The sequence below is a fragment of the Ailuropoda melanoleuca genome, chromosome 12, assembly GCF_002007445.2.
Source record: "Ailuropoda melanoleuca isolate Jingjing chromosome 12, ASM200744v2, whole genome shotgun sequence".
NCBI classification, from domain to species: Eukaryota; Metazoa; Chordata; class Mammalia; order Carnivora; family Ursidae; genus Ailuropoda; species Ailuropoda melanoleuca.
Window position 1 is genome coordinate 7,976,079 of NC_048229.1, and position 27,371 is coordinate 8,003,449.

Here is a 27,371-nt window from a genome sequence, read left to right on the forward strand (position 1 = left end):
TATTCTCTTGACTTCTCTACCATTGTTCTCTCAGGCAGACCTAGGTCAGAACCTGGAGGCTACCCTGACGTCCCGCCTCCCCTCTGCCTTCTCACATCTAGCCCTTTTTCACACCACACCTTACTTTTCATGAGCGCCAGGGATGTAAGGTGAGCTGGATGCGGCCCTGCCCTCAAGGAGCTCACTGAGTAAGGGAGATAGAGGAGGGGGTGGCAGTTCTGCCCCAGGCGCTGGGACAACTCAGAGGAGTAGCATCTAACCTATGCAGTTGGACCAGGGAAGGCTTTCTAGAAAAGATGATCTGAGCTGGGTTCTGAAGGACAAGTGGAAATTTGCCAGTGTGGAATCAGTGGAAGGCATTCTAGGTCAAGGGTGCCGGATGGCAGAGTCTTGGAGGTGAAGGAGTATGGCTGTTGCCTTAACTTCTGGTAGCTCAGTGTGGCTGGAGAAAGGGGCTGAGAAGAGTGTGCCACAATGACAGGGGTCCGATCTTGAGAGACCTTATTTGTATGCTGAGGGGTTTGGATTTTGTCCTGAATTCTGCAGGGTGCCAGGGAGTGAGGGGATTAGATTTCCATCTTAAGCAGTTCTCTGGCAACATGGATGATGGGTCCCAAGGGCTAAGCCTGGTGGCAGGGAACTGAGTAAGAAGCTGCTGCGGGTACGGATGAGTAGGTCCCCTCCTCCCCACGCTGAAGGTCATGACTAGAGAAGTATGTAGAACTGATACTGATCCACTGTGCGGGCTTGGAGAGTGGACAGACTGGAAGGGGAAGAGTAAGGAGTCCCATTCTGCTGTGTTCCTTCACGCTAGCTCTTGTGTCTGTCCGTTCCTACTTCCTCTGTATAAGCTCACACCTCGTCTTGTCACTCACTTGCTAACAAGCCTTCAGAAGCTCTCATTACCTACAGACTCCTTAGCCTGGATTCACATCCATCCCCAAACTCTTTCAGATCCTATTTCCTACTGACCCCCATCTTGAATCCTCCATGCAGCCAAACTTTGGTACTCAGAGTTTTCTAGACCTCACCAGTACATTACCCACCCTTGGCCATTGGCATTCTAGCACTTGGATTAGCCATTCTTTCTCTGTCTGACCCCTGAGCATCCTTTAAGACCCAGTAGACCTCGTAAATTTTTCAGTGCTAGATGTTTTCTCATAAATACTACTTATATTTTTTCAAAAATATTCCTTATGCCCACAGTAATGACTGATATACCATTAGAACTATACAGAGCTTTTGGAAAAGTGGCCTTATAAAATAAATTGATAGCTTCCTTATACTTCAGCAGTAACCATCAAAAAATATAATGGAAATGGATCCTATTCATAAAACCTAATAGAAATGTCACATAAGAGGGGTGCCTGAGTGGCACAGCGGTTAAGCATCTGCCTTCGGCTCAGGGCGTGATCCCGGCGTTATGGGATCGAGCCCCACATCAGGCTCTTTCGCTATGGGCCTGCTTCTTCCTCTCCCACTCCCCCTGGTTGTGTTCCCTCTCTTGCTGGCTGTCTCTTTCTCTGTCGAATAAATAAATAAAATCTTAAAAAAAAAAAAAAGAAATGTCACATAAGAAAAAACTTAAGGGATGCCTGAGTCGCTTAGTTAGTTAAGCGCCTGCCTTCAGATGAGGTCGTGATCCCAGGGTCCTGGGATCGAGTACCGCATCAGGCTCCTTGCTCAGTGGGGAGCCTGCTTCTCCCTCTGCCTGCTGCTCCCCCTGTTTGTGCTCTCTCTCTCTGACAAATAAATAAAATCTTTAAAAAGAAAAAAAAGTACTCAGAATTTATGTGAAGAAAACCTGAAATATTGTGAGAGACAGAACATTTGAATAAATGAAGAAGTAGTTTATGTAGTGGGATAGGAAGAATCATGTAAACATGCAAGCTAACTTATAAAAACCTAATTTATAAGTGTAATTCCAGTCAGATAGGGGATGGATAATGTGTCAAAATGATTCTATATGACAAAAAACACTGTAAAATTGAAAGGTAGCAAAAGGGAAAAAATATTTACAACACATGATACTCAAAGGAGATTCTTAAAGATATGGATTCTCACAAACCAACGAGAAGACATTCTATTTTTTTTTTGAGAAGACAATCATTTTAATAAAAAATGGTCAATAGATATGAAGAAGCGCCTTACTGAAGAAGAAATACCAATGAGCAATAACCATATGGAAAAATGTTTACGCTCGCTGGTAAATGAGAAATTTCAAATTAAAACGATATAACAGATTTTTCCCCGTGAAATTGGCAAAGGGTAGAAACTGGATAGTGTCTATTCTTGGCATGAGTACAGGGACCTAGGCGCTCTTACTGTAGTATTGGTGAACATGCATTGTCCTTTCTGGAGGGAGATGTGGCAGTATGTCTCAGAAGCCTTGAACAACACTCCGACCTTTTGACCCAGCAATTCCACTTCAGGGAACATAGCCCAAGAAAATAGCTGGAGACCTTCATAAAGATATATGTGCAAGGATGATGTTATAGCATTATATGTAATTGAGGAAAACTAGAAATAGCCCAAACCAACAGCAGAGAATTGGTTAAAAAAAAATTGGGGTATCTTAGTAAGTTGGTATACAATGAAGCGATTTCATATAATACTGCAAACATATCGATGACATGGAAAACACTGGGGCAGTGCATATTGAGAAAAGCCTTTAAAGCAGCAGGTAGATTATGATCCCTGTTTTGTTGCATCTCTGTCTCCACACCATATCTGTATCAGTTTGATTAGAGTTTGTCAAGTCTGGGAGTGGTTGAAGTCTTAAGTGTACCCTAACTTCTAAGCCCCCAAGCTTCCAGATGACTTCACATTTTCTGATTTTCACAGTCCATTGAAGACCGCTTTATTCTAAAGACAAGGAGTTTTGGATCCATTTTGGGTACTTAAAAACAATCTGAAGTTCTGCAAAATTCTCTATGATTGTGTCAGAGTTTACAGGGTTCATTTACATCAAAATTATACCCTGATCCGTATTCCATACTTGACAAGGTTTCCTTAAAGGTTTTTCTACTTGTCTTAATATTTTCCCTGTTAGAGGAAAGAGTTTCAAATTTCAAACACTTTAACACTGAGTAAACTAAATAAAAATGCATTCAGTTCTAACATCACGCTTTCGTAAATATCTTCCATGTAGTTGTTAACATAGTACGGTACAGGCATCTGACAGTTTAAAAATAATCTAGCTAAGATTGTGTGCCTATGCCTTAAAATTTTGTATTTTTTAATTTTCAGGGGAGATAGCCAGTTTTGTAGTCAAAAAGCAGCCATCTACTCATTGAATTTTACAGCAAATCCACCTCAAAGGATATTTAAACTTGTCGACCAGATTAATCCATCTATTTTCTGCATTCATATTACAAACTGTAAGTATTTGATGGTGATATGCTTTGAGAAGCCCTGGAAATGTTTTCTCTAAAAAGTTCTTTTATGGAGGGGCGCCTGGGTGGCTCAGTCAGTTAAGCGTCTGCCTTCAGCTCAGGTTATGATCCCAGGGACCATGCCCCGTGTTGGGCTCCCTGCTCAGCAGGAGGCCTGCTTCTCCCTCTCCCTCTGCCTGCCATTCTGCCTACGTGTGCTCTCTCTCTATCTCACTGTCAAATAAATAAATAAAATCTTAAAAAAAAAAGTTTAAAAAATAAAAAGTTCCTTTATGGAAAAATGTCTCATTCAGATAGATTTAAAGCAATAATTTTACTTTGGTTTGGCTAAGGTGCATCTTCTGCGGCCGTTTCCCAGGCCACTGCAAGTAAATTTATAGACCTGTGGGCATGAGCATTTTCTTTAAAACTAATGTGCTCATGTCTTTTGAAATCTCATACCTATTTCACTGGTGTTTATAACATGTAGACACACGTAGGAATCTCGGTTTATTTAGGTTATGTGTGTGTGCGTGTGTATTTTTTTTTTTTTTTATTTCATACTGGTTTAATGGTTGAAAATCAGGTTCGGCTTTGGTTTCAGTTTTCTTTTTTCTCTTTTATTTTTACTAAGAATATTTGCATGAAAACAGGATCTTTATTTTTATCTGAGCATTTAGCTCAAATAGGTGTCTAGATCCAAAGTACATGTAAGTGTAAAATGTTAACAAGATACCTAAGATCAGAGATATATTTATGGTTTTATCAATTAAGTTTCATCATCTTTTCAGAATATATTTATATTTTGAATTTGTTCCCTTGCAGTTGAAAACTAGGCAAAAGCTCTGATTTTTTTTTTTTTTTTTTAGATGGGGAGAGAGAGGAGCGGGGAGGGGCAGAAGGAGAAAGAGAGAATCTTTTTTTTTTTTTTTAAAGATTTTATTTATTTATTTGACAGAGATAGAGACAGCCAGCAAGAGAGGGAACACAGCAGGGGGAGTGGGAGAGGAAGAAGCAGGCTCATAGTGGAGGAGCCTGATGTGGGGCTGGATCCCAGAACGCCGGGATCACGCCCTGAGCCGAAGGCAGACGTTTAACCGCTGTGCCACCCAGGTGCCAGAAGAGAAAGAGAGAATCTTAAGCAGGTTCCACACCCAGGATGGACACGGAGCTCAAGTTCATAATCCTGAGATCATGACCCGAGATAAATCAAGAGTCAGACACTTAACTGACTGAGCCACCCAGGTGGCCCAGTGCTCTGGGATTTGTAATCTAAAGTGATGACTGGTCATTCATTGTCAAGTTCTATGACATAACACCAGGCAAGTGAACATACCAACCCATTTCCTTCTTTCCTGAGCTGTTCTATACGCAGCACATTAGTCTCATGGGCTTTGGTTTGGAGGTGGCTGTGTGAGGGTAGAAAAAAGATCTTTTGTCCCCATGGCCATCTGCAGAAAGCTTTGCCTTAGAGGTTAATGCAGCAGGCTCCTCAGTCCATGGGCTGGAGAAAGATCGGTTGTTAGTGGCTTCTGTTGTGCTGTTTGCCTGCAGGAACCATTACTTTATTATTATTTTTTTTAATTTTTTNATACCAACCCATTTCCTTCTTTCCTGAGCTGTTCTATACGCAGCACATTAGTCTCATGGGCTTTGGTTTGGAGGTGGCTGTGTGAGGGTAGAAAAAAGATCTTTTGTCCCCATGGCCATCTGCAGAAAGCTTTGCCTTAGAGGTTAATGCAGCAGGCTCCTCAGTCCATGGGCTGGAGAAAGATCGGTTGTTAGTGGCTTCTGTTGTGCTGTTTGCCTGCAGGAACCATTACTTTAGAAACTGTTACTTCCACACTGTTAGAGAAGCAGGCCGAGTCTGAGGATCCCGTTTATTTAATAAGACTCAAGAAATTTTGGGTAAAGTAAATACGGAAAGAGACACTATTTTTTTTTTCACATCAGCCTTAATGCTACTAAAAACTGTTTCCAAAGTATGTTATATGTATAATGTACTTACTGTATGCTGATTTAAAATACTTTTTCTAAAAACAGATGAACCCGCGTTATCCTTTATTAATCCAGAAGTGCCTGATGAAAATAATTTTGATAAATTGATGAAAACATCTGATGGTTTTTCCTTGAATTCAGAATCAGAGATTTCTTTCACAACCCAGTCGGACTCTCCAGATACTGGTAAATACAAGGTGAGCCAAGAACTTCATTAAGTCCACTCATCTTGTTGCAAGTATCCTATCCTTGTAAGTTAATTTTTCAGTATGTTCTCAGCAAAACTGGCTTCCCCGGGACAGAATTGACATTATAGAGGGAAAAACTTCATGTTCGTGCCTAGAAATCAAAGATCACAAATATTAAAAATGAGTAGTTCTTTTTTTATTTAAAGATTTTATTTATTTATTTGACAGAGAGAGAGACAGACAGCAAGGGAGGGAACACAAGCAGGGGGAGTGGGAGAGGAAGAGGCAGGCTCCCAGCGGAGGAGCCCGATGTGGGACTCGATCCCAGAACGCTGGGATCATGCCCTGAGCCGAAGGCAGACGCTTAACGACTGAGCCACCCAGGCGCCCCTAAAAATGAGTAGTTCTAACATAGGGTGTAAAGTTGTTTATTCATTAGTAAGCCTGCGTTTGTCTCTGCAGAATTCTTTGTGCTTCTCCGCCTCAAAAGACACAGTAGAGTGCTTGAGTCATGCTGCTGGGGACACGGAGTGGATTGGTGGGGCGCCTGGTCCTCTTCTCAAAGCTATATTTAGTTTTACAGACTTTAGGAGGATGTGTGCTATTTTATATCTGTTCATTAGTAAACCTTTAAATGTGATGTGCATTAACTTTGAATAAGCTTCAGATTTTTTGGGAAGCATCTTTAAAGAGAAGTACAAAAGCATTCTGTGCTAATTCTAAAAGTTAGAAGTATAGAAGTACATAGGATCGGAAGGCCTCTGTGTCCACTAAAATGCATATTGCAAATCACTGTTAACACATTGGTTTATATTCCTGATTTTTAAAATGTATCTATAAAAATATACATATAATATTGTACAGAAGCAGGATTTATAGTTATCTACATTGTTCTGTAAGCTTCCTTATTCAGTGATAAATCTTACACATCTTCCCATATCAGTATAAAAGTTACCATTTCTTGCAGAGCTTTCCAGACATTACTTCACATGATCCTAAAAGGGATACATCATTGTTCCCATTTAACTGATAAGAAAAACTTCCATATCGGCAAGTAGCTTGTCAAGAGCTACTGTTGGAGCTACATTTTAGTGATACAAAGTATCCCTTCTATGTATGTATCACTTTTCATCATTGAGCCATTCCACTATTAACAGACATTTGTTTCCAGTTTTTGCTATTGTAAATAATCCACAGTACACATTCTTTTTTTTTTTTTTTTAAGATTTTATTTATTTATTCGACAGAGTTAGAGACAGCCAGCGAGAGAGGGAACACAAGCAGGGGGAGTGGGAGAGGAAGAAGCAGGCTCATAGCAGAGGAGCCTGATGTGGGGCTCGATCCCATAATGCCAGGATCACGCCCTGAGCCAAAGGCAGACGCTTAACCGCTGTGCCCACCCAGGCGCCCCACACAGTGCACATTCTTATAGATACTTATATCTTTAATTAAATTCTTAGGATACCTTCCTGTAACTGGATTAACTTGGTCAAAATGAATGGAAACTTAAAATATCCATATCAGATTGCCCTCTAGAAAGATTACAGGAGTTTAAACTTGCAGGTCCAGTGAAGGAGAGGATTTATTTCCCCATATCCTTGTTGGCAGCAAAGCATTTGGATACTTTTAAATTCAAGAAAATTGGTTATATGCACAATAGCTGTAAATTTTGTTTCGAATATTGGGGAAAGGTTTCATGTGGTTTGGTTTTGGGAATGAAGGCCCGTCAGTGTTACGATTTTAATGTGTACTGTATCTGTTATTTAAATAATTATTGCTAGTAAAAAATAATTACCATAGGGCACCTGGGTGGCTTAGTTGGTTGGCCATCTGCCTTCTGCTCAGGTCATGATCCTGGAGGCCTGGGATCGAGCCCCATGGGCTCCCTGCTCAGCAGGGAACCTGCTTCTCCCTCTGCCTCTGCCGATCCCTCTGCTTGTGTGTGCTCTGTCAAATAAATAAATAAAATCTTTTTAAAAATAATTACCTCTCTCACCCCTGTTCCTGGCCACCCAGTCCCTGTCTGCAGAGGCAGTCACTGTGTCAGCTTCTTATATACCTTTCTGGAGGAATTCTGTAATAAAAAAGCCTGCAGGGTCACCTGGGTGGCTCAGTCCATTAAAGATCCGACTCTTGATTTCAGCTCAGGTCATGATCTCAGTGTTGTGAGATTGAGCCCCATGTAGGGTTCTACACTCCGCCGGGAGTCTGCTTGAGATTCTGTCTCCCTCTGCCCCTCTCCCTGCTGGCATGTGCGCACTCACACACACACAGCCTCTCTCTCTCTCGAATAAATAAATGAATCTTAAAAAAAAAATCCTGCAAATAGAAACCATGCACATACACAGAAACACATATCCTTGAAAAAAAGGGGTAGGGCAGCTGGGTGTAAGCTCCACGCAGGCAAGGACCACCTCTGGTTTTTTTGCTCATCACTGTGTTCCTGATGCCCGTAAAACTGCCTGGCACATGGTAGGTGTCCGGTGTGTGTTGCATGAGTGCTTTCATAGCACCGTAATAGCTGTTGGTTGGTCTCTTTGCAGTATGGGGCTCGTCTGCAGACTTCAGATTCATTCTTGAGATTTCCCTCTCCCCTTACGTCATCTCTGTGCACTGATGATAACCCTGCAGGTAAGACTGTGGGTATTTTTCTTTCTCTCTATAAACAGAGTTTGCTCTTAGTTTAAATTTATAGTAGTCATAATTAAACAGGCTTCATAACTGCAAACAGTTCTTAGAGTTGAAAGAGGCCTCAAAGGTTATGCAGGTCAGATTCCCAACCACATCTTTGCTGCTGTATGCAGTCACTGCTTGAGCACTTGTAGTGATGGGGAACTCACTATCTGAAACCAGCCTGCTCAGTTGTTTAACCCTTTTTGGAAAGTTCTTTCTCCACTGGAGCTAAAGTTTGTCAGTAACTAGTATTTATTAAGCACTCAGTGTGTGCTTGAATGTGTTTTTCCATTTGGTTGTCACAGTAATCCCTGAAGGCCAGGTTATTCATTTTTTAGATGAGGAAACTGAGAAACATTGTCTCTTGCTCAGGCTCACTCAGGCAGTGGTGGAGCTGGGATGCAGCCCACACAGCCGCCTCCCATGGGACCTGCTTCTTTCAAGAGCGTCACAGAATCTGTGGAGTTACTGTGAGGGGCGGCAGGCGTGGCTCTCCAATCCTTAAGGCAGCACCACTGTGAAGAAGCTAGCTAAGTAGTGTATGGTGCCATGTGGCCTTATGAAACATTTCAGATAGGAACAAAAGTGGATTCTGTTGAAAAGACACTCCACCTTGCTCACAATAGGAACAGTGTAAATTAAAACCAAACTGAGATCCCATTTCCATCTAATGGATTGGCAAAGCTGAAGAAATTTCAGGCTCTGGAGAAGTAGGCACTCCTCTACATTTCTGGTGGGACTACAAATTGGTACAACCTCTGTCAAGAGCAATTTAGCAATAGGTGTTAAAATTGCAAATGAATATGCCCTTTGATCCACTGTTCTGCTTCTAGGAGTTGGTCCTACAGAATCTGGCCGGCTTGCAAAATAGCAGATTGCAGCATTGTTTGTGATGGCAAAGCTAGAGACAACTTAAGTGTCTGTTAATGTGGAACTTGAATAAATTATGACATATCTATAATAGAATACTAATTATTCCTAAAAAAAAAAAAAAAAAAAGGAGGAGGAGGAAGCTCTTCATGTTCTAAGATAGCCTGAACTCCAAGATACGTTGTTCAGTAAAAAAGCGAAGGGTAGAATATATAGCATGTGTTTGTTTCCAAAAGGGGAAAGAAATACTAAAAATATATGTACACACATGCTTTTATTTGCATAGAATATTTCCAGAAAGATACACAACAAACTTGATGCTGATTGTCCCTGGGGACAAGCAGTTGTCTCTGGTGGTGGCTGGGAGGATGGGTGAGAGGGGACAAGTGTTGGAGGGAGACTCTCTCAGTATCTTTCTGTGCATTTTGAATTTTGAATCATGCGAGTGTATTACCTATTAAAAATATAATTTTTAAGCCATATTTGAAGCATGTTGTGTATCTGTGTTGTAACTTATTTTATGGTTTTACTTAGACTACAATTTTTTAGTTACCATTGGACAGTTGAAAAATTTCTTCTCTTTTTTTTTTTTTTTCCCCTTGGGAATGTTATGATTTCCAGCATTTCTGGTGAACCAAGCTGTCAAGTGCACCAGAAGGATAAATTTGGAACAGTGTGAAGAACTTGAAGCCCTGAGCATGGCTTATTACAGCAGCCCTAAAATTTTGAGGGTAAGAATTATTTTGAAGTGAAACTTATTTGTCAGGTTTGTTTTTTATTCTTTGCACCCTTTTGAAGTATGACAAGTATAGAATAATTTCAGTACATGATTGACAACTCAAGTTTAAATTTTTCTTCTCTAGTTCTTTGGTATACTGATACCAAAGATATTGAAAAAAATCACTTAAAATAATTTTTATTTTTGTATAGTTTATATTTTGCTTTTATTCATTGTTTTGTTTTTTTGGCTTTCATTCATTTTGATGGTAACCAATTATGTCTTTCTCCTGAATTAAAAAAAAAAGACTTTATTTAATAACTGAAAACTTTAGAAATTATAAAAACATCTTAATGTCTGTGACAGAAATGATCACATTAGCACCAAAAAGATACTTCTCTGAGAGGCCGGCCAGAAAAGAATAGAAAATCCACTTTGTGGTTGGCAGATGAAATCAGCAGGAAAGAACAGGCAGGAAATAGGATTGCTGGAGAAGGAGAAGAGGTCACGGGAGGTCATGGCAGTATAGAGGCCCCTTCTGTCTGGTTGCAGTGACTGAAGCCTGAAGGGATAAGAGAGGCCACTGGCCCGTTTGGTGGATGCATGAAGGGTTGCAAGATGTGAAGATTTTTTTCAATGATGAAAAGCCATATGATTATTGTGAACCCTCACCATCTGATTTCCTTATTTTGGGGGGAACAGGAAGGGAATAGGGTGGTCCATGACATCAGTATTCATCCAGACTGTAGTTTTCAGAATCTAGTTGAAGATTTTCCTCTCCCTTCCCATTCCCTCTTCCCCTCTTCTTGTAAGTCAGCTACGAAGGCCTGTGAATTCTTCTAGTTGTTTGACTTCTCATGGTGTTCCTGGAAGTAGCCTGTTAGGTGTGCAGGTACAACTACCTCAGGACAGGCCTCCCCAAACATGTCTACTTAGCCCCCTCGCCAAAGCTCCCTTTGGCCCTGTAGGGTGTCTTGTGATGAGAAGTAAGGCTGGGGGAGACGGGGATGAGAAGTGAAGGGAGGTCGAGGTCTTCGGAAGGAGTGCTCGGCTGTGTTGGGGAGGCAGGAGCTCACCATTGAGGGGTTTGGGCAGAGGCGGGAAGAGCAGGTAGGAGGCATTGGAAATCACCTGGGCCAGCGATGCAGCCTTCCAGTGTGGACAGGCACTGGAGGGTGACCAGGCGGCCAGGAGCCACGTCTTCCCCCATAGCGCTGTGTCACTGGTGACCATGTGGAAAGTACTGAATGATTACACTGAAGCATGGAGACTTCCTGAGACCACCTCCATGGGCCTGCTCTATTCTATTAAGCTTCTAATCTGAAGGAAATGAAAAAAAAGGAAGACAAAGTTACCTCTTTGATTATGACATAGATATGAAAATATGTAGGCGGCAAGTCTTGATTAAGGAAATTCTGTTTTTCTTTTTATGAAGTCTTTAATAAGATAATTATGCCCTTTAACCTGTGGTCTGAAATAGCAATAAAAATGTTTCTTTCCATTGTACTTAACAAAATTTGTTGTTTCTTTTTGTTTAGGTGCCTGGTTTAGGAACAAAGGGACAGGTAAGAGTATTTCTTGATGGAAAGTAAGATAGTTTATAGTAAGTGGCCTTATTTCAAAGCCTTTTGAAATGAATACACTTAGGATTACAAGGATACCTTACTGCCAGTAACAACATTTGCCAAAAGGCAAGCACTGATGAAATAGGGGGGCTCTGTAGCCGACCCTTTTGTAATTACAAAAGGAGCAGATTTTCAAATTCCCTGTTTTCACAGTTAGCACCTTTTTTTTTTTTAAAAGATTTTATTTTTTTATTTGACAGAGAGACAGCCAGCGAGAGAGGGAGCACAAGCAGGGGGAGTGGGAGAGGAAGAAGCAGGCTCCCAGAAGAGCATGGAGCCCGATGTGGGCCTTGATCCCAGAACCCTGGGATCATGCCCTGAGCTGAAGGCCGAGGCTTAACGCTTAAAGACTGAGCCACCCAGACGCCCCAGTTAGCACTTTTTCATATTTAAATGGCATAGCTGTGTTGACAGACAGTGGGTGTGGTTGGCTTCTGCACTTTCCCAGCATCCCTTGAGATCTTCTTGGTCTGTTGTCCAGAGAGCTGGCTAGCCTCCAAGATGCTGTCTGTCTGGTAGGAAGATAGAAACATCTTGCCCCGTGAATGCCCACAGCTGTGTAGGGCCGGACCACTCCTGGTGTAGCTTCAGGGGTTGAGCTGTGGGTGTAGGTTCTGCTGGACCCCAGCTCAGGGCTTCTGTCAGGCCGCGATCAGGTGGCCAAGGTCCTTCTGTGGATAAGTCAGAGCAAAGGAACATGGATCTATTAACCCTTATTTTTGGGTCTGTGAATACAGTCCCCAAGGAGGCCCAAGGCGTTGGCCTTGTCACGGTCTCCCAGAGCTCATGGGATTGGCTGGCCTTGGTTCAAAATTCAGCTTTGCCATTATTTTCTCGTGTGACATGTGCCTCACGCCCCCCAGTTGTCCAGCAGATGGTAAGTGTCCGCCCCAGAGGCCGACGTGAAGTTTGGGTGGGAGAACGCACATGACATGCGCTGCAGCGTCTGGCACCCAGGCAGCACTTGGGACTGTGATACCTGCTGTAACTGGTTTCATTAAGTCTCGAGATGCAAACATGTGTTTGGGGTGGACACTTGGAAGGAAACAGTCATGTGACACACTTCTGTGTGTGGGCCTGGATTTCCTCATCTGTGAAGATGTTTTCAAACTTATTTTAGTTAGAGAGTTTTTTCAAATGTGATCTCAAGCAGAACTCGTCCTAGTGTGTAACTTGGATTGAATCCAAAGCCCCTGGTTAGAGCTGGCCCAGAGCCCTCCACCTGCCCGGCCTTCCCATCTCTCTCCTTTTTGGTCCTTCTGAGGAATCCTATGGCTCCCGGGAACCCAGTTTGAAAACCATATAACAGACTAGCTCTCAGATACCTCCAACCTCTAGAAAGTGCTTTGATTCTACCGTTCAAAACTTGAACTATCTATGGGGGCAGCAACCCCTATCTGCCTTGTTCGTGATACACATGTAGTGCTAAGGGGGTGCCTAGTATGTATTGGGCACTCAGTGGGTGATGTGTTGATTGAGTGAATGCCTAGGGGATCGGTTCAATCAAGCAGGGAAGACCTATCGTGAGGACGATGGGATGTTATGGAAAGGCTTGTACTGTGTGCCATACACTGTAAGTCCTGTGCATGTTTGAAGTCCGTTAGTTGTCTCAGGAAGCCTAAGAGGTAGGTCCTGTTGTTGTCACTCCCTGGCACATGAATTACAGAGCAATGAATTAGCTTGCTCAAGGCTACCCAGTGGGGAAATGGTAGAGTTGGGACAGGAGTCGCCAAACACCTTACTCAGCCACGACACTGGACGAGCCATGCTGTGTGCCAGGCCCTGGGTTACAAGTTTCATACATATTCTTTCTTTGCACCCTGTGGCCATGCAGTCAGGAAGTGGTGGAACTGGGGCTTTTAACTCAGATCTATGTGACACTAGAACTTGTGCTCTAACGGACAAACATGTCAACTCATATCAAAGAGTTGCTTATTTTTTTTTAAGATTTTATTTATTTATTTGACAGAGATAGAGACAGCCAGCAAGAGAGGGAACACAAGCAGGGGGAGTGGGAGAGGAAGAAGGAGGCTCATGGCGGAGGAGCCTGATGTGGGGCTCGATCCCATAACGCAGGGATCACACCGAGCCGAAGGCAGGCGCTTAACCGCTGTGCCACCCAGGCACCCCTTAAAGTTTTTTTAAAAAGAACTTCCAAGATTTGTTAGAAGATGAATATAAAAATTGGATCCAGGCTCCCCATTAAGTGCAGCCTGTTAGGATTGACTGGAATCAGTTGAACCATCTAGGAAAGAGGAAGTTATGGCTCTATAATTTCATTGTTAAGTATCCTTTAGTTCTTTGCCACAGGTAGTATGGGAATGGGATATGACCAAATAGGGCATTCAGGAAACCATAGTAGCCCTACCATTTTCATTCTGTGACCATTCCAGTGGCTGTTGATAGATCAGTGCAGCTCTTGCCACCTACACTCATCCATCCGTCTTTCCAAAGCTTGTCTAACCTGGACCTTTGGTTTCTGCCAACCACGCCCACACCCACTGGAACAGCTCTGTCAGAGGCTGGTGTGGAAGGGTGTGCATTTTCTTGGAACCCTGTATTATTGCTGAACCAGGGATCAGTAGATCCAGATAATCCAGCATTGTCTTTGAGGACATACACTGAAGAGCTCACGGACTCATAGCAAGGGACTCCCTCTGTAACTCTTACACCGAGCCCGAGGGCTTGTTACGCAGAGGGTGTTGTGGTGGTTGGTGCTGCCCTTCTGCCACTCTTGTCACATGATGGCTTGTCTTTGCCTCTGAACCANAGGCAGATGCTTAACAACTGAGCCACCCAGGAGCCCCTAGATTTGATAAAAAAAATTTTTTTTTTTTTTAAAGATTTTATTTATTTATTCGACAGAGAGAGAGACAACCAGAGAGAGAGGGAACACAAGCAGGGGGAGTGGGAGAGGAAGAAGCAGGCTCATAGCAGAGGAGCCTGATGTGGGGCTCGATCCCATAACGCTGGGATCACGCAGGGGCCCCAGTCACAGGTCTTCTTGGTCATGAATAGTAAGAACTGTTTATAAAATGACAGCTTAAATACTTAGTAATTTTGAATTATAAACAGCATGGTACACAATTGAGGGCAAAGTTCAAAGCAATATAAACAACTAGATATGAGGTAGATTCCTTCCTAAACAGTGGTTTCTAAGTGCTGACCTTTAGCGCCAACGTCAGATTTGTCACACAGTATGAAGAGGCCCAACTCCCTAGAGGGTTGAGCCATTTAAAGGATTGCTTGCTGCTTGTCACTCTGCTGCCAGTGGCCATAAATGAAATATGTCCTCTAATAGCATTGGGTTATTCAGGGCTTCCTGATTCTGCTTAAAGATCTGTCTCTGTTTTCTCTTCCCACGATCCCACCACCTAGTGTGCGTGTGTAAGGGTGTGTGTAGAAGTTGTGCATGAATCGGGCCAAGCATATGTTCAGGGAGGGTGTGGGGATGAGGGGGATGTGCCCTGGGACTATGGAGCATGGGCACCTGTGTGTGCAGAGCAAGTGCATTGGTCGGTAGGAGCTGTGCTGTGGAGGGGAGTATAAACACGCGTTGGGTAGTGTGATGGAGTGCTGAGTGCGTGTGAATGAGATATAGTTACATACCATAAAGCCATTTTTAAGTGTACATTCTGGTGGTTTCTAGTGTATTCACAAGGTTGTGCAACCATCACCACTACCTAATTCCAGAATATTTTCCGTCACCTCAGAAAGAACGCTTGTGCTCATTAGCAGGCATTCCTCATTCTTCTCCAATCCTCTCCCTCAGCCCCTGGGCAACCATGAATCTACTTTCTGTCTCTGTGGACTTGCCTGTTCTAGACATTTCCTATAAATGATCATGTAATATGTGACCTTTTGTGTCTGGCTTCTTTCACTTAGCATGTTTTCTAGATTCATCTATGTGGTGGAATGAATCAGCACTTTATTCCATTTTATGGATGAATAATATTCTTTTATATGGATATACTATATTTTTCCATTTATCAGTTGATGGACATTTGTGTTGTTTTCAGTTTCTGGCTGTTATGAATGCTGCTGTGAACATTTGTGTACAGTTTTTGTGTGAACGTAGGTTTTCAGAGAGAACCACTTTTAAAGTTTTGGTTATATTCTCTAGTATTTTCTATGTAAAGCCCTGTACATATAAATATCTGAATTTTTGCGGGTGTGCAGTTAGAGTACGCCTGTTGTTCTGTTGAGTGCTTTTCCCTGCTTGGCAGTGTATTCACAGAGGTTTGTCTCCAGGTTCTCGTCACTCTGACCCGTTCATCTCTGTTGGACAGTGTCCTTAATGAGCCAGGTCTCCTTTACTTTGCAGATCCCCATCACTGTTCTGTCCATCTTCATTCAGTCTCTGAATAAAACACTAACCCGACTGGAGGACGCGGCCGTATTGAACCAGACTCTTGCTGAGGCTGGGGACGTTAAAATCTGCACTAACGTTGTTCTTGAGGTGGGTATCCGATTTGGCTTGGAAAGCTGAGTCTGTGTGTGGCGGACTCAAGCTGCATGGTCCTGAGGGGGTAACTGGACGCCCTCCAAAGGGGTTCTGGCCCGTCCCGAGGTGTCGGCGTTCTTGGCTTGCCCTCCTGCTTGCGGGTACGCTGTGTCTTCAGAGGATGCTGCTTTAAGTAAGGTCTCTGAAATAATCACGTGTGATTTTTCTCCACAAACCTAGTGACTTTCAAGAATATGTCAGAATTTGTTTTTGTTGCTATTATTTTAACACATTTCCTCTGCAGAGATCAATCCCATTGGCTCACGCCTGCTGATTTGGAAGTCAGGTAACTAGGTACAGAGAGGCGCAAGTGAGCCTGTCGGCTGGGGGTGGTGCTGAGGCCTCACCTCCTGAAATCTGACGGGACGGGAGAGAAAAGCCTCTACAAGTGGAGAAATGGGGAGGGATTTGCCTCCTCTGTGTATTTTGAGTCCCTGATGCAGCTACCGAGTGCCGCGGGCACAGGTGCGTGTGGAGTACTGTTTTGTCTTCAGGTGAAGTACAGCCTCACGTACACAGATGCAGGTGAGATAACCCAGGCCGGCCTCGCTCTCCTTCTGGGGACAGTGAGCAGGGCAGTGGTTCCACTCGAGCAGAAGTTTGAAATTCATTTCATTCAGGTAAGTTGGATGAATTTTGTACACGTATTTAATTGCAAGTAATATAGCTTCTTAGTGGAAAAAACTCTCATTTTAGAAGTCTTACTGTCAATCCACTTGTATGAAACAAAGGGCTTTATGTAGCATTTGTTTGCTCCGAAATCAGGCAGAGTCCTTGTATCTTTTTCCTTTCCCGGAATAAGATTCTCTTCCATGCGAGCTTGTTCTTTTATAGAATGATGTACTCCTACACTCAGCAGATATATTTATAGTTCTGAGTAGGGGGAGAAATTCTTTTATTGGTTGGAAATCCCTGATTTTACTGTGAAAAGCATTTTATTTTCACCCATTTCCTTATTAAAATAAGAATTATTTGGAGGCATTTCTTCATTGTCTTTCAGCAAAATACAAAGCCAGTTCCTCTCAGTGGAAACCCTGGTTATGTTGTGGGGCTCCCATTAGCTGCTGGATTTCAGCCTCAGAAGGGATATCCTTTTTGATTCTGTGGAGAAGGCTGATTTCCCTGTCTACATGTGTGTGTTGCTCTTCTCTTTATTGCTGAGGGTCCTGTGGGCTGGAGGTTAGTTTTGGCCAGGACTTCCCCTGGTGGCTCTGGTGGGTGGTGGGTCTGCTACACAGCAAATGGGGCTGTGTGGACATCGGTGGTTGGGGGTGGAATAGCAGGGCCCAGGAACATGTGTTTTATGACGAAAATCTTAGGACAGAAAAGTTAACAGACTTTTAGATATATTTAATTACATATTCAAGCAGAAACTCATAAATTTAGTAATTTTGAAAATTTGGAATGATTTTGGAGGAACAGTTTCTGAGGATTTTTCTTCTGAGAATCTACTACTCAAGGAAAATAGAACTATATTTTGCTCTGCCCTGGGAAATAACTGTCAAGATCACAGAGGCCTGGAGAAGGGATATTTGGGTTTCAGTCATGTTTCATGTCACACATGTGTCACCGTGTCCTGAGAATCAGACTGCTAAGCAGTACTGGGTGATTGTCCCTTAACTTTCTATGAATATCTGGGATTATTCAGACCATGAACAGATTCGGACAACTTACTGTTCTTCGTAGCACAGCTGAGCAAGACTGCTTAGCAGTTGAGGGGATCCGGACCCCAGTATTGTTTGGTTATGATATGCAGTCTGGCTGTAAACTAAGGTAAGAGAGGAACTTGCTTCTCTTGGAACCTTGTCTGTGTTGATCAGAAAACAAAGCATTCCTATTCTTCCCCGTTCTAATCGAATCTCTGCATCAGCCAGTGAGCGCATGGGAGAGCCACAGTGTGACCTGTTAGCACTAGTGACAGTAGTTTTCTACTTTTCTAATTTTCTAATTTTGGTTTTCTAATTTTCACAACTGTAAACCATTTGTCGTGATTCAAAGGAAAACTGTTGCAATCATTTTTCTTATCAGATGTGGCAGGGTAAAAATCCCAAGGCTTCTGTGGGTTTTAAGGTTGCACAGCACTTAAAGTTCACAGTAAAAATACTTTGCTTGAAAGTCCTTCCTGTATTTCTGAATTTTAATATACATAGTGCAACAAACCCAGTGAGAAGAAACCTGAATGTGATCTCTGTTTTTATCTTTTTAGTATCAAACGTGTATATATAGTGTAAAATGTCAAAGAGCCCTGGGGCGCCTGGGTGGCACAGTGGTTGGGCGTCTGCCTTCAGCTCAGGGCGTGATCCCAGCGTTATGGGATCGAGCCCCACATTGGGCTCTTCCTCTATGAGCCTGCTTCTTCCTCTCCCACTCCCCCTGCTTGTGTTCCCTCTCTCGCTGGCTGTCTCTATCTCTGTTGAATAAAGAAATTAAAAAATCTAAAAAAAAAAAAAATGTCAAAGAGCCCTGCATGGCTTTATTATAAAGACACCAGCTCTTACCTTCATTTCCCCCACTCTGCACATGATCACTTGGAACTCCTGTAGCTGATTTTTTGGAAATTTACTCCCAAATCTGTCAATAACCTATGAGTAATACTATTTCTGATACTTTGGTTTTATTGTGTTTTTTAGACCAACACACACCATTTACATTATTGGTTCTGATCCCTTTAGACCAGTATTTCTCAGAGGGTGTTCCTTGGATTACATTTCCAAAGAGTCAGTAGGGGTATGTCTGTGGTCCAATTAATGTTTGAGGAAAACCAAATTAAAGTTAAAAACATACTTCCTTACTGTAAGGACTTCTCAGAGCCTTTAATATGCCAGTGTGCTCCAGGAGGGACATGGGCGTGCGATATTTCCCAAACTTTTGGCTACAGAACTCTTCTTGTACAGAGTGTCTCAGTGGAACACAGTTTTGTTTCTCCCTGGCCAACCACGATTTCTCAGAGTTAGAGACACTTTGGCTTCTGTCAAATAATCCGTTTGGAGAGAGAGAAAATAAAGCAACCGGAGAGGGCTTGCGTGTTGTTGAGGCCTGTGAGAAGTGTTGGAATGAACAACAACCCCATTCCGTTGACCTCTTTTTCCTTCCCAAAAGACTGCCCAAAGCCATCACATGTCAGCTCGCAGTGCAGAAAGTGAAGAGCCTCCTGAAGGGCCAAGGCTTCCCGGATTATGTGGCACCTTTTGGAAATTCCCAGGCCCAGGATGTGCTGGACTGGGTACCCATCCACTTCATCACCCAGGCATCCCACATGAAGGTAAAGGGGAAGTTGAAGGCCACGTGCGAGCGGTCTCTCCCACTCCCACTGCTCCACCCTGTGGGGACGTAGAGGTGGCGGGGGGGGGCGGGGGGCACCTGTTGAGGCAGCTGGATGGCTCTGGGTAGGAACTTGGGCTTTTTTATCCGATGGGCCTGGGTCTTGAAAACTGATTTTGCCTTTTGTTAGCCCGCTTGCCTTTGAGGGTTTGAGCCTGTTTTCTCATCTGTGAAATACGGACTGAGCTATAGTATCAGCCCCATGGGGTTGTTGAGGTAAATGAGGTAACGTTCGTGGGGCCTGGTGGTCACGCACATCACCAAGGATGTAGGCGACTATTCCTACGATCATTGTTGGTGTGGCATGAGGCATCGTGATAGGACAGAGGAGTGTGAGGACTGTGGCAAAAAGTGAGATGACTCCTGTCCACGTCACTGTCCCAGCCATTGTCCCCTGGTCTATAAAGGCAGCCCACATGTGAGAGCTTTCAATTCCAAAGTTCCCGAAAGAGTTTATGGAAGTTGACGTCCTAGGAAGAGGTTCCTGATCACACGTGACTCCTCTGCCCACCTTCTTCTTTTGTCTCAGCCGTCAGAGTGTGGGCTGGTCCCCGTCACTGGAGGCGTGCTCTCCATCTTATCCTTTAATCGCCCAGCTTTTGCTTGTCGCAGCTTCTCAGGCCTCTCGTTATCTGCTTAGCGTATTAATAGCAGGGGGGGCCAGTGGGGGTGAGCACTAGTTCTCCAGCTCTGATCTGGCCCTCCTCCTGAGTCCCCAGCAGAGACCCATGATTACTCAGTCCCTGCTCTTCAGCTGCTTGGTCTGGGCTCAGCTCTGCCGCCTCGGTGAACCAGGCACGTTGCTTCTGGCTTCTCAGAGGTGGGTTAAGACATTGTTACTACCCCCTCGGAAGGGAAGACAGGTTGGGAGGAGAGGCAGTGCAGACATTCGCATTTTCAGGGTCTGTGCTGGTGCAGGGAGCTCAGAGGTCCTGGAGCGGGTTTTGTATCTACCTTGCAGGAAACGCAGGTGGCAGCAGACCCGAGTGCATGTGCCAGGCCCAGCTTCGACTGGCTGCGTGTTGCCTCTTCTCCTAATAACAGATACTCACAGGCTTTTTCAGCCTGTGACCTTCCTAAGAGGCAGTTCCCAGCTAAGGAGTTCCACCAGTGCCTTTTTGGCAGGCACCAAATTTAGCAGGCTTGCTAGCTTTTCATGCCCTAAGAGGCATATTTTTAAAAACTTGTTATTGTGGGAAAACTTCAAACATACACAGAAGTCGAATATTACAATGGAATTCCTTCTACCTGTCATGCAGCTTCAGTGGTTATCACATTTGCCAACAAATGTGATGTAAAGGCAGGAAAAGGATTGGGAAGGCCTACTTGGCCACTCTTCCCTGGGGCAGAGGCCTCAGGACCGCTCCCAGGTCTCTGGCCTGCACTCTGGCTTGTGGCACCACTGCCCTCGGTTCACATGGAGAGTTAGTATCTTTGACAACTTACAGACTCAGCTGTATCCCCCCCGCCCCCTGCCGTGTAACAACTTATTTGTCAAGTGATGAAATTAAATAAAAGAAAGTATTTACATTTCCTGTAGGTTCGTTTTAACATGAAGACACCATTAGGCTTAATTTCTATGACTAATGCCATGCTCTCTCTCCTCCCCACCCAATGCCAGCTTCTCCCCTCAAGAATCTCTGAGTTGGATGGAGTTGGGGCAGTTAAGGCCCAAGGTCCCATGGTTCAGTGTTGGGAATCTCCACAGCTTCCAAGTAATGCTGGCCTCTTTAGAAACAGGAGAGGATGGAAAAATGATACTTTAGGTGTTAAAATATTTTTGGAGCATCGAGAACTTTAAAATATGTGCTCTCGGCTGTTTTTATCTGAACTTCTAGAGTCTCTTCACTCTCTTGTTCAGAACATTTTGTAATATGTGAAACATTTTATAATTAAAACTCTGAACTGCAGAGTAAGTTTGACATGAGGTGATGTAATGTTCAGATTGATTAATGGCATTTTGTTGTGCAGGATTCTTGCCAGCTCCCGGTGGCTTTGGTTATAGAAGTGAAGTGGACTAAATACGGGTCCTTACTGAACCCACAGGCTAAGATAATAAACGTAACTGCAAGTCTCCTTTCATCCTCCTTTCCTGAGGTAGGTCTAACTTGGGTTTCAAGGTGTGGGTTAAGACGTAAGTCCAGACAAAACTCAAGTGTGATAGTGAAATTTATTTTGTGAAAAAGATTATTATTGAAATTTAATCTGAGTTCTTAAAACAGTTTGGCATTTTCACTGACAACAGTTGAATTGACACTAGCATTCTTGTTTAGATTTGATCTTTAAAATTCTTTGAAGATGGGGTTGTGACCGACTTTGGTGGGTTAGGACGACCCAGGTAAAAACTCTCCCAGCTGAGCGGCTGAGGAGCCCTCCGCAGGAGGTGCACTGATGGTGGTCGCATGAGGAAGGGAACGCACCTGTCCCAGCTTTGTTATCCCGAGCACACGCGCGCACCCTGGAAGGCAGGGCTTGCAGCTCTCTCTCTATTACAGACCAACTCAGGAAATGAGCAGACGGTTCTCATTTCCACTGCGGTTGCTTTTGTGGATGCATCTGAACCTGCGGAGGCAGGCTTCAGAGCTCGGCCAACCATCAATGCCAAGCTGCCGTTTAATTTCTTCTTTCCGTTTGTTTGACGTAAGTTGTTCATCGCCTCTAGAAGCGAGTGCTGTGGGGCCTGGGCTCCCTGGGAGACATCCCGGTATTCTACCTCTGACCTGTGGGGTTGCCCTCAGACCACACACTTCCCCTCTCCACTCACTCCCCTCCTTTTGGAAATTTTATTCTCCTTGGTTTGACCTTAGAATGGGGCACCATCTGGTCTTGGTGATTTCCAGTACTGTCAGCACGTAGGTCATGTGCAGAAACCAAACTGCGTCTTTGGGAAGATGGTAAAGGGGACAGACCCGGAAGTAACGGAGGTGTTGAGGGTTTATCCAGTTTACGCGTCCTCTGCTCCAGTGTGAGTTATTTTTAAAATACTCATTATTTATAGTTCAGGTTTTCTTTCCTTTTCAGGTCCCATGGAGATGAATACAAAAATAGCAAAAGATTGTATATAAAATCATGCGAGTAGAGTACTCGGCCGCATGAGGGGATCTTCCCCCCAGTGTCATCTTCCTTCCACACAGTCTTGGGTCTAACTGCTGTTTCGGTGGCAGGCACTGGAGCTCTCCATCTGGTGGGCTGTTTGGGATGCCACAGAGCAGTTCCACGCAGTTGATGCTGGAAAGAATAGAGTAGGAGGGCCCGAGGGAAGGAGTTTCTTTTATACGTTAATTGTACAGTAATTGAGAAAAATGTTGTCAGGTGGCAGAACAAGATAGAGCCAGTTAGAAGCTGGAGGCTGCAGAGGAGCTGAGAACCACCTCTGGGGGAATATGCATGAAGAGGAACTGTTTAGAACAGCTTGAGAAGACAAGACTTTTCTAGAATGGGCTGGTAGCTAAGGTCGCTTCCTTTTTTCTTTTGTCTTTCAGAACGCTCATGAAAGGGCACACTGGTGTCTCATACATGCGAAATGTGAAAAGTACATTTGATGAGATTAAATTTTATATACAACTAGTAGTCCAGCTTTGCCTTCATTTTCAAGCAAGAGTCAAGTGTTCAACATGAGAAAATATAGTTTGTGATACATTGTGATATGGGTTGAGTATGGGATGGGAAGCTCTTGGTCACGCCAAGGGAGAGCGAGCCTTCCCATAGACTTTCCCCCCAGCCCCCGGGAATCCGAGCTGGGTGGGGCTGAGGCAAAGGTATCAAACCAAACCTCTCCCCCAAACGGCCCCAGGGGGGGCAGCTGGCTTTCTCGTCAGAGGCACAAGCCTGTGAGGCAAGGGTCTTCTCTTTGGGATGGAGCAGGCACGTGTCTAGTTGACCTCAGCGAGAAGTCCGTGCTGTCTCAATAGCTTGTTCAGTCTTTCAATTTCTCGTTCCTGTCATTACAAAAGCAGACAGATAACTCAGTTTACCTTCTGTGCCTCGCCATGGATGTGGCAATTATTCAGAAGGCCCCAAGAATGCAAAGCTGAATGAACACAACGCTCCTGGTGGAGTCTGCCGATGGAGTCAGCTGGGGGTCAGCTGGGGTCCAGTGGGTGACTGCAGTGACAAGAGGTCCTCAGTGGAGGGACACCTGGCATAGCTCTGGGGAAGGAGGCAATACCTAATCTGAAAGGACAAGGAAGGCTGAGCCAAGGGCAGTGTCCAAGTGAGGGCCTGGCGGGGAGAAGCACCAGACTGAAGGCAAAACAGATGGCATTTTCCCAAAAGTGTCTTCTTACCTTCTCAGAGCAGCTGAATTCAAGGTGTTGGATCTTGGCGGCCAACTGTATATTCATCTGTTTTAACCTCAGCAGTTGCCGTTCTGAACGTGTCTTAACTGAGATGATTATTCCTGTAAAATAATTGAGGGTCTTAGTGATACAGGTTGCTATTTAACCCCTTGAAGAAAAACACTGTATTCCTTCTAAGTGTAAACAGTTGGGAAGAATGGTGGCAGACAAAACAGTCCATCCCTTAAAGGCATTGGAACCAAGAAGGTCAGATTTTTTTTTTTTTTTTAATTTCTGAGCTACTGACTAACCAGTTGTGAACTATTTCCCTTCAGCTCGCGTGGGCTAAGAAATCCTTTATAGTCACGTGACCAGATGAGTGTTATCGCTCCTCCATACAGAGCTTGTTCACCATGGTGCACTGTACATAAAAGACACAAAAGTGCGAGGCTGGAAATGCTTACACTTAGCCTTGGGATTGTCAGTTTCCCAGTTTTCTGCCTCCCACACCTACGGCCAGTCCAGCTGACAGGCGATCAACTAAGTCTTGGCCGACAAAGGGGTCATCAGCCTTATCTGATGGTTCCCAAATGTTTACACCACAGTGGGGACATGGCCTCAAAAGACTGTGCAGCAACTGGGGATGCTCTGCGCCTTCCAAGTAAGAGTGACCATGTCTGGACTTGGTGGCCGTGAGGCCCAGAAGCACTGGCCCCTTGTCCCTGGCATTCTTGGCTGTCAGTCCAGTTGAAGCGTGTGTTGCTTTTTCAGACTTCTCATGTCCGGCCACTAAATTTGATAGCAGTGCAGCAGCGGGCATTAGGCAGTCCTGTGGCCTGCTACCATTCAGACAAAGAAAATGAACAAATCTCAGGCATTTGGTTTTATCTGCAAAAGCAGATCTCACCATGGTGTGATATGAGAGTAAACGGTAGTAACCATGTTCATGAGTCATTCATAGGAATGGTTCATCTCCCTCCATGGTACATAACCTTTGCACAGAGTATTTTCCTGTTCGATGGATAATCAATTAGCATAAGCATATTCAATAGTAAATGAAAAGCTTCTATTGAAGCAAAAAAATGAATATTTTTAATGGGCTTTCATCAGTAGATCTAAACTGGCTCCTAAAGCCAGGGGGAGCCCACAGTGCCCACAGGCAGAACCCCTCACACAGCCCTGCGTCAGATACGTGACAATTTACCTGCCAGCAGGGGAGGCTGGGATAGGACTCACTGTGCTGCCGAGCGAAGGAGCTCCATGTCAGAGGACAGGCCTGCGTCACTCACTCTCCTGGCAGTGACTGAGAGCCTCGTGCTGGGCCCTCGTCTAGGGATTCCCAAACCTGGCTGGACACCCAAATCACCTGGTAGTGCTTCAAAAACAGACACCCTGTGAGGGTCCACCTCAGACTTCCAGAAGCACTGGAGGTGATTCTGATGTGGTGGGTTCACAGATCCATTTGAGCACCTCTGACTAGAGTTCACTGAGAGCCGAACAGTTAACAGCAGAAACGTGGCTTCTCAGAAACGGAGTCTCCCTGCATCATTAGGGCGTGTGTGAGGAATAGGCTCTTTACCTGAAGTACGGTAGAGCATCATTTCCCCAAGTGTGTTCTCTAGAGCCAAAGTCTACGACATGTTAACGGGTGTTATTTCCTCAAAAGTGTCCACTTGGTCAATTTGGGGAACTCCTGAGTTCTCAGTCCGCCTCATGCCAACAAGTGCTGTGACTTCCTTGAAGGGGCAGAATCCAGTGTAGAGCATTTCTCAGTTTACTCACCCCCCTTCTGGATGGTGCCCCTCCCAGGGTAGAACATTCTTCAGGAAACACCAAATTAAAAACAAAGGAGCTCTGGGAACCCAGCTGGAGGGACTTAAAGATTAGTCTGACCCTTCCTATAAATACCTTCTAATAATCATGAAAATAAGGCCTAACGGAGAAAGGTGGTTCCTCTTAGAACATATGCAACTTGGTGTCAATCTGTAGCCACAGAGGCAGTGGTGGGACACCAAACCAGACCACTACATTTTTCTCTACAAAACACTAGCCAGGAGGAGGAGGAACCACGACCTCTGCGTCCACTCCCAGGCTCTGGCCCCCAGCTATCCCCCTGCAGCCTGGGAGTACCAGGGACATACCGTTGATGATCCGGGCCACCCGCCACAGCCGGAGCAGAATCAGCAGGCCAAGAGCCTCAAACTGGTGCTTTCGGAACAGGAGGACAAAGTCAAGGATGAAGGAAACCACCACCACAATGGCGTCCAGGATTTCAAACTTGTGGTGAAAGAACTCCATGCGGAAGACAAATAATTTAAAAAAAATCTCCATCATAAAAAAGGTCAAGATGGCAAAGCTCATGTAGTGGAACACCTGGAGAGGACAGGGAAGGCGCGGTGAGAACAGATCCAGGGCTGGCCACAGGCTGGGGCGGGGCACACACGCGAGAGGGCCTGCAGTGCACCTGCCTGGGTGCCAGAGAGTGAATGCGTTCATTGGACCCCTCCCAAACTCCGCAGGCGCTGTTCTCACTGTTCTCGACTGGGGCTAGGCTGGGACACCACAGACGAGGGCTCTGCTCTGCCCTCTGAAGGGCAGTTGGGCAATGGCGGGATTGAAAACCTCCCCCATGCCCTTTGGCCCAGTAATCCCAACGCTAGGATTTTATCCCACAGCTGTGCTCACACGTGCACACAGGCATGTTGTAGGTTTGCTGCAGCATCATTTGCAGACAAGAGATTTTCTACGTTGTAGAACAGAAATATCTAGTGGAGGGCACTTGTCAAATGCATCACGGTACCTCCATACGGAGCACTGTGCAATTGTTAAAGACCAGGGCTGGCTCCTATGTATTGACTAAAAATGGTCACCAAGGTAGATGGTAATTGAAGAGGGTTGCCAGATCTTGATTTGTAAATACCAGTTTTCATTAAAGTAACCACTGCCATTCTAGGACAGGGAAAGTACAAAGTGAGCTGGGACATTATCTTGGGCCAGAAAGCAAGGAAATGCTCAGAGACTGTGGAGTCGTGTTAAAAGCATATAGCAGTCAGCCTGAAGAGACAGTGACCAAATTTAGTAGGACGATTTGGACCCTGAACAGAATGACTATGATTGTAATACACTGAATTAAAAAAAAAAAAATCCACGAGTCCTTAGTGATACATACACATTTGGGGAAAAAAGGAAAGCTCTTCTCTTTCTCTCTATATAAAAACCAACCAAAAAACCACCTACCAGATGTAAAATGAATGATAGAAATCTCAGTTTGCATCCCCCAGTGTATTCACTGACTCGGGCAGTGACCATCAGGTGGGTGCTAACTGGGGAAGAGGATCTTTGCATGGGAGTCTTTGCACAGTGTCACTGTGCAGATTATTTATAACTGCAAAGGGAAGGTGCCCCTGGACAGTGGAACAGCGCGGCATTTACTACCTGTAGTGATCCCAGTGAGTTATCACTGATAGCGATGTGCCATGCTATAAAGAAAACAGCCCACCCGCCAAGCACTCTTGCTAACTGAGCCTCTGGACCTAACCTCTGGTGTGCAGGGAATAAGAGAACAAGTTGAATGACCTCTGGGGAAACAGACAAATCCAGAACATGGGACATCCTACAAGATGACTGGCTGGACTTGGGCGTGGGCGGAAGAACTCTTCTAGGTTAGAAGAGCCTGAGGAGCTTAACCAAGCATCATATTAGAAGTCTGGATCCTAGTTTGGTGGAAAAGAAAAGGGGGGGCATTATAACAGATATTCTTGGGACAAATGAGGAAATTTGAATATAAACTGGTTATTATGGAATTATTGATAATTTTTTAGGT

The 27,371-nt window shown here is 44.5% G+C and overlaps 2 protein-coding genes across 8 annotated transcripts in view; one reads left to right on the forward strand and one right to left on the reverse strand.

Annotated features, from left to right (window-relative positions):
• TCTN1 (tectonic family member 1) overlaps positions 1 to 22,841 on the forward strand; it is a 28,453-nt gene extending 5,612 nt beyond the window's left edge. The window contains exons 3-15 of one of the 5 annotated variants that reach the window (XR_004618934.1): positions 3,250 to 3,380; positions 5,418 to 5,569; positions 8,104 to 8,191; positions 9,725 to 9,834; positions 11,360 to 11,386; positions 15,771 to 15,905; positions 16,445 to 16,570; positions 16,951 to 17,036; positions 17,583 to 17,723; positions 19,050 to 19,212; positions 21,243 to 21,368; positions 21,767 to 22,236; positions 22,754 to 22,835. Coding sequence is in view for 3 of the 5 variants with exons in the window: in XM_034637887.1 (XP_034493778.1) it covers positions 3,250 to 3,380; positions 5,418 to 5,569; positions 8,104 to 8,191; positions 9,725 to 9,834; positions 11,360 to 11,386; positions 15,771 to 15,905; positions 16,445 to 16,570; positions 16,951 to 17,036; positions 17,583 to 17,723; positions 19,050 to 19,212; positions 21,243 to 21,368; positions 21,767 to 21,910 (1,429 nt within the window). In the remaining 2 variants the exon portion in view is untranslated. Of the gene's footprint in view, positions 1 to 3,249; positions 3,381 to 5,417; positions 5,570 to 8,103; positions 8,192 to 9,724; positions 9,835 to 11,359; positions 11,387 to 15,770; positions 15,906 to 16,444; positions 16,571 to 16,950; positions 17,037 to 17,582; positions 17,724 to 19,049; positions 20,092 to 21,242; positions 21,369 to 21,766 lie in introns of those variants that run through there. The other 4 variants (XM_034637887.1, XM_034637886.1, XM_011225889.3 and 1 more) reach the window with 4 other exon arrangements.
• Positions 21,423 to 27,371, reverse strand: part of HVCN1 (hydrogen voltage gated channel 1) — a 34,625-nt gene continuing 28,676 nt past the window's right edge. For all 3 annotated transcript variants that reach the window (XM_034637889.1, XM_011225905.3, XM_034637890.1), the window contains 3 exons: positions 25,690 to 25,921; positions 23,558 to 23,670; positions 21,423 to 23,209 (listed from right to left, as the gene is read on the reverse strand). In XM_034637889.1, coding sequence (XP_034493780.1) covers positions 23,144 to 23,209; positions 23,558 to 23,670; positions 25,690 to 25,921 — 411 coding nt within the window. In that variant the 3' untranslated portion in view covers positions 21,423 to 23,143. The remainder of the gene's footprint in view (positions 23,210 to 23,557; positions 23,671 to 25,689; positions 25,922 to 27,371) is intronic.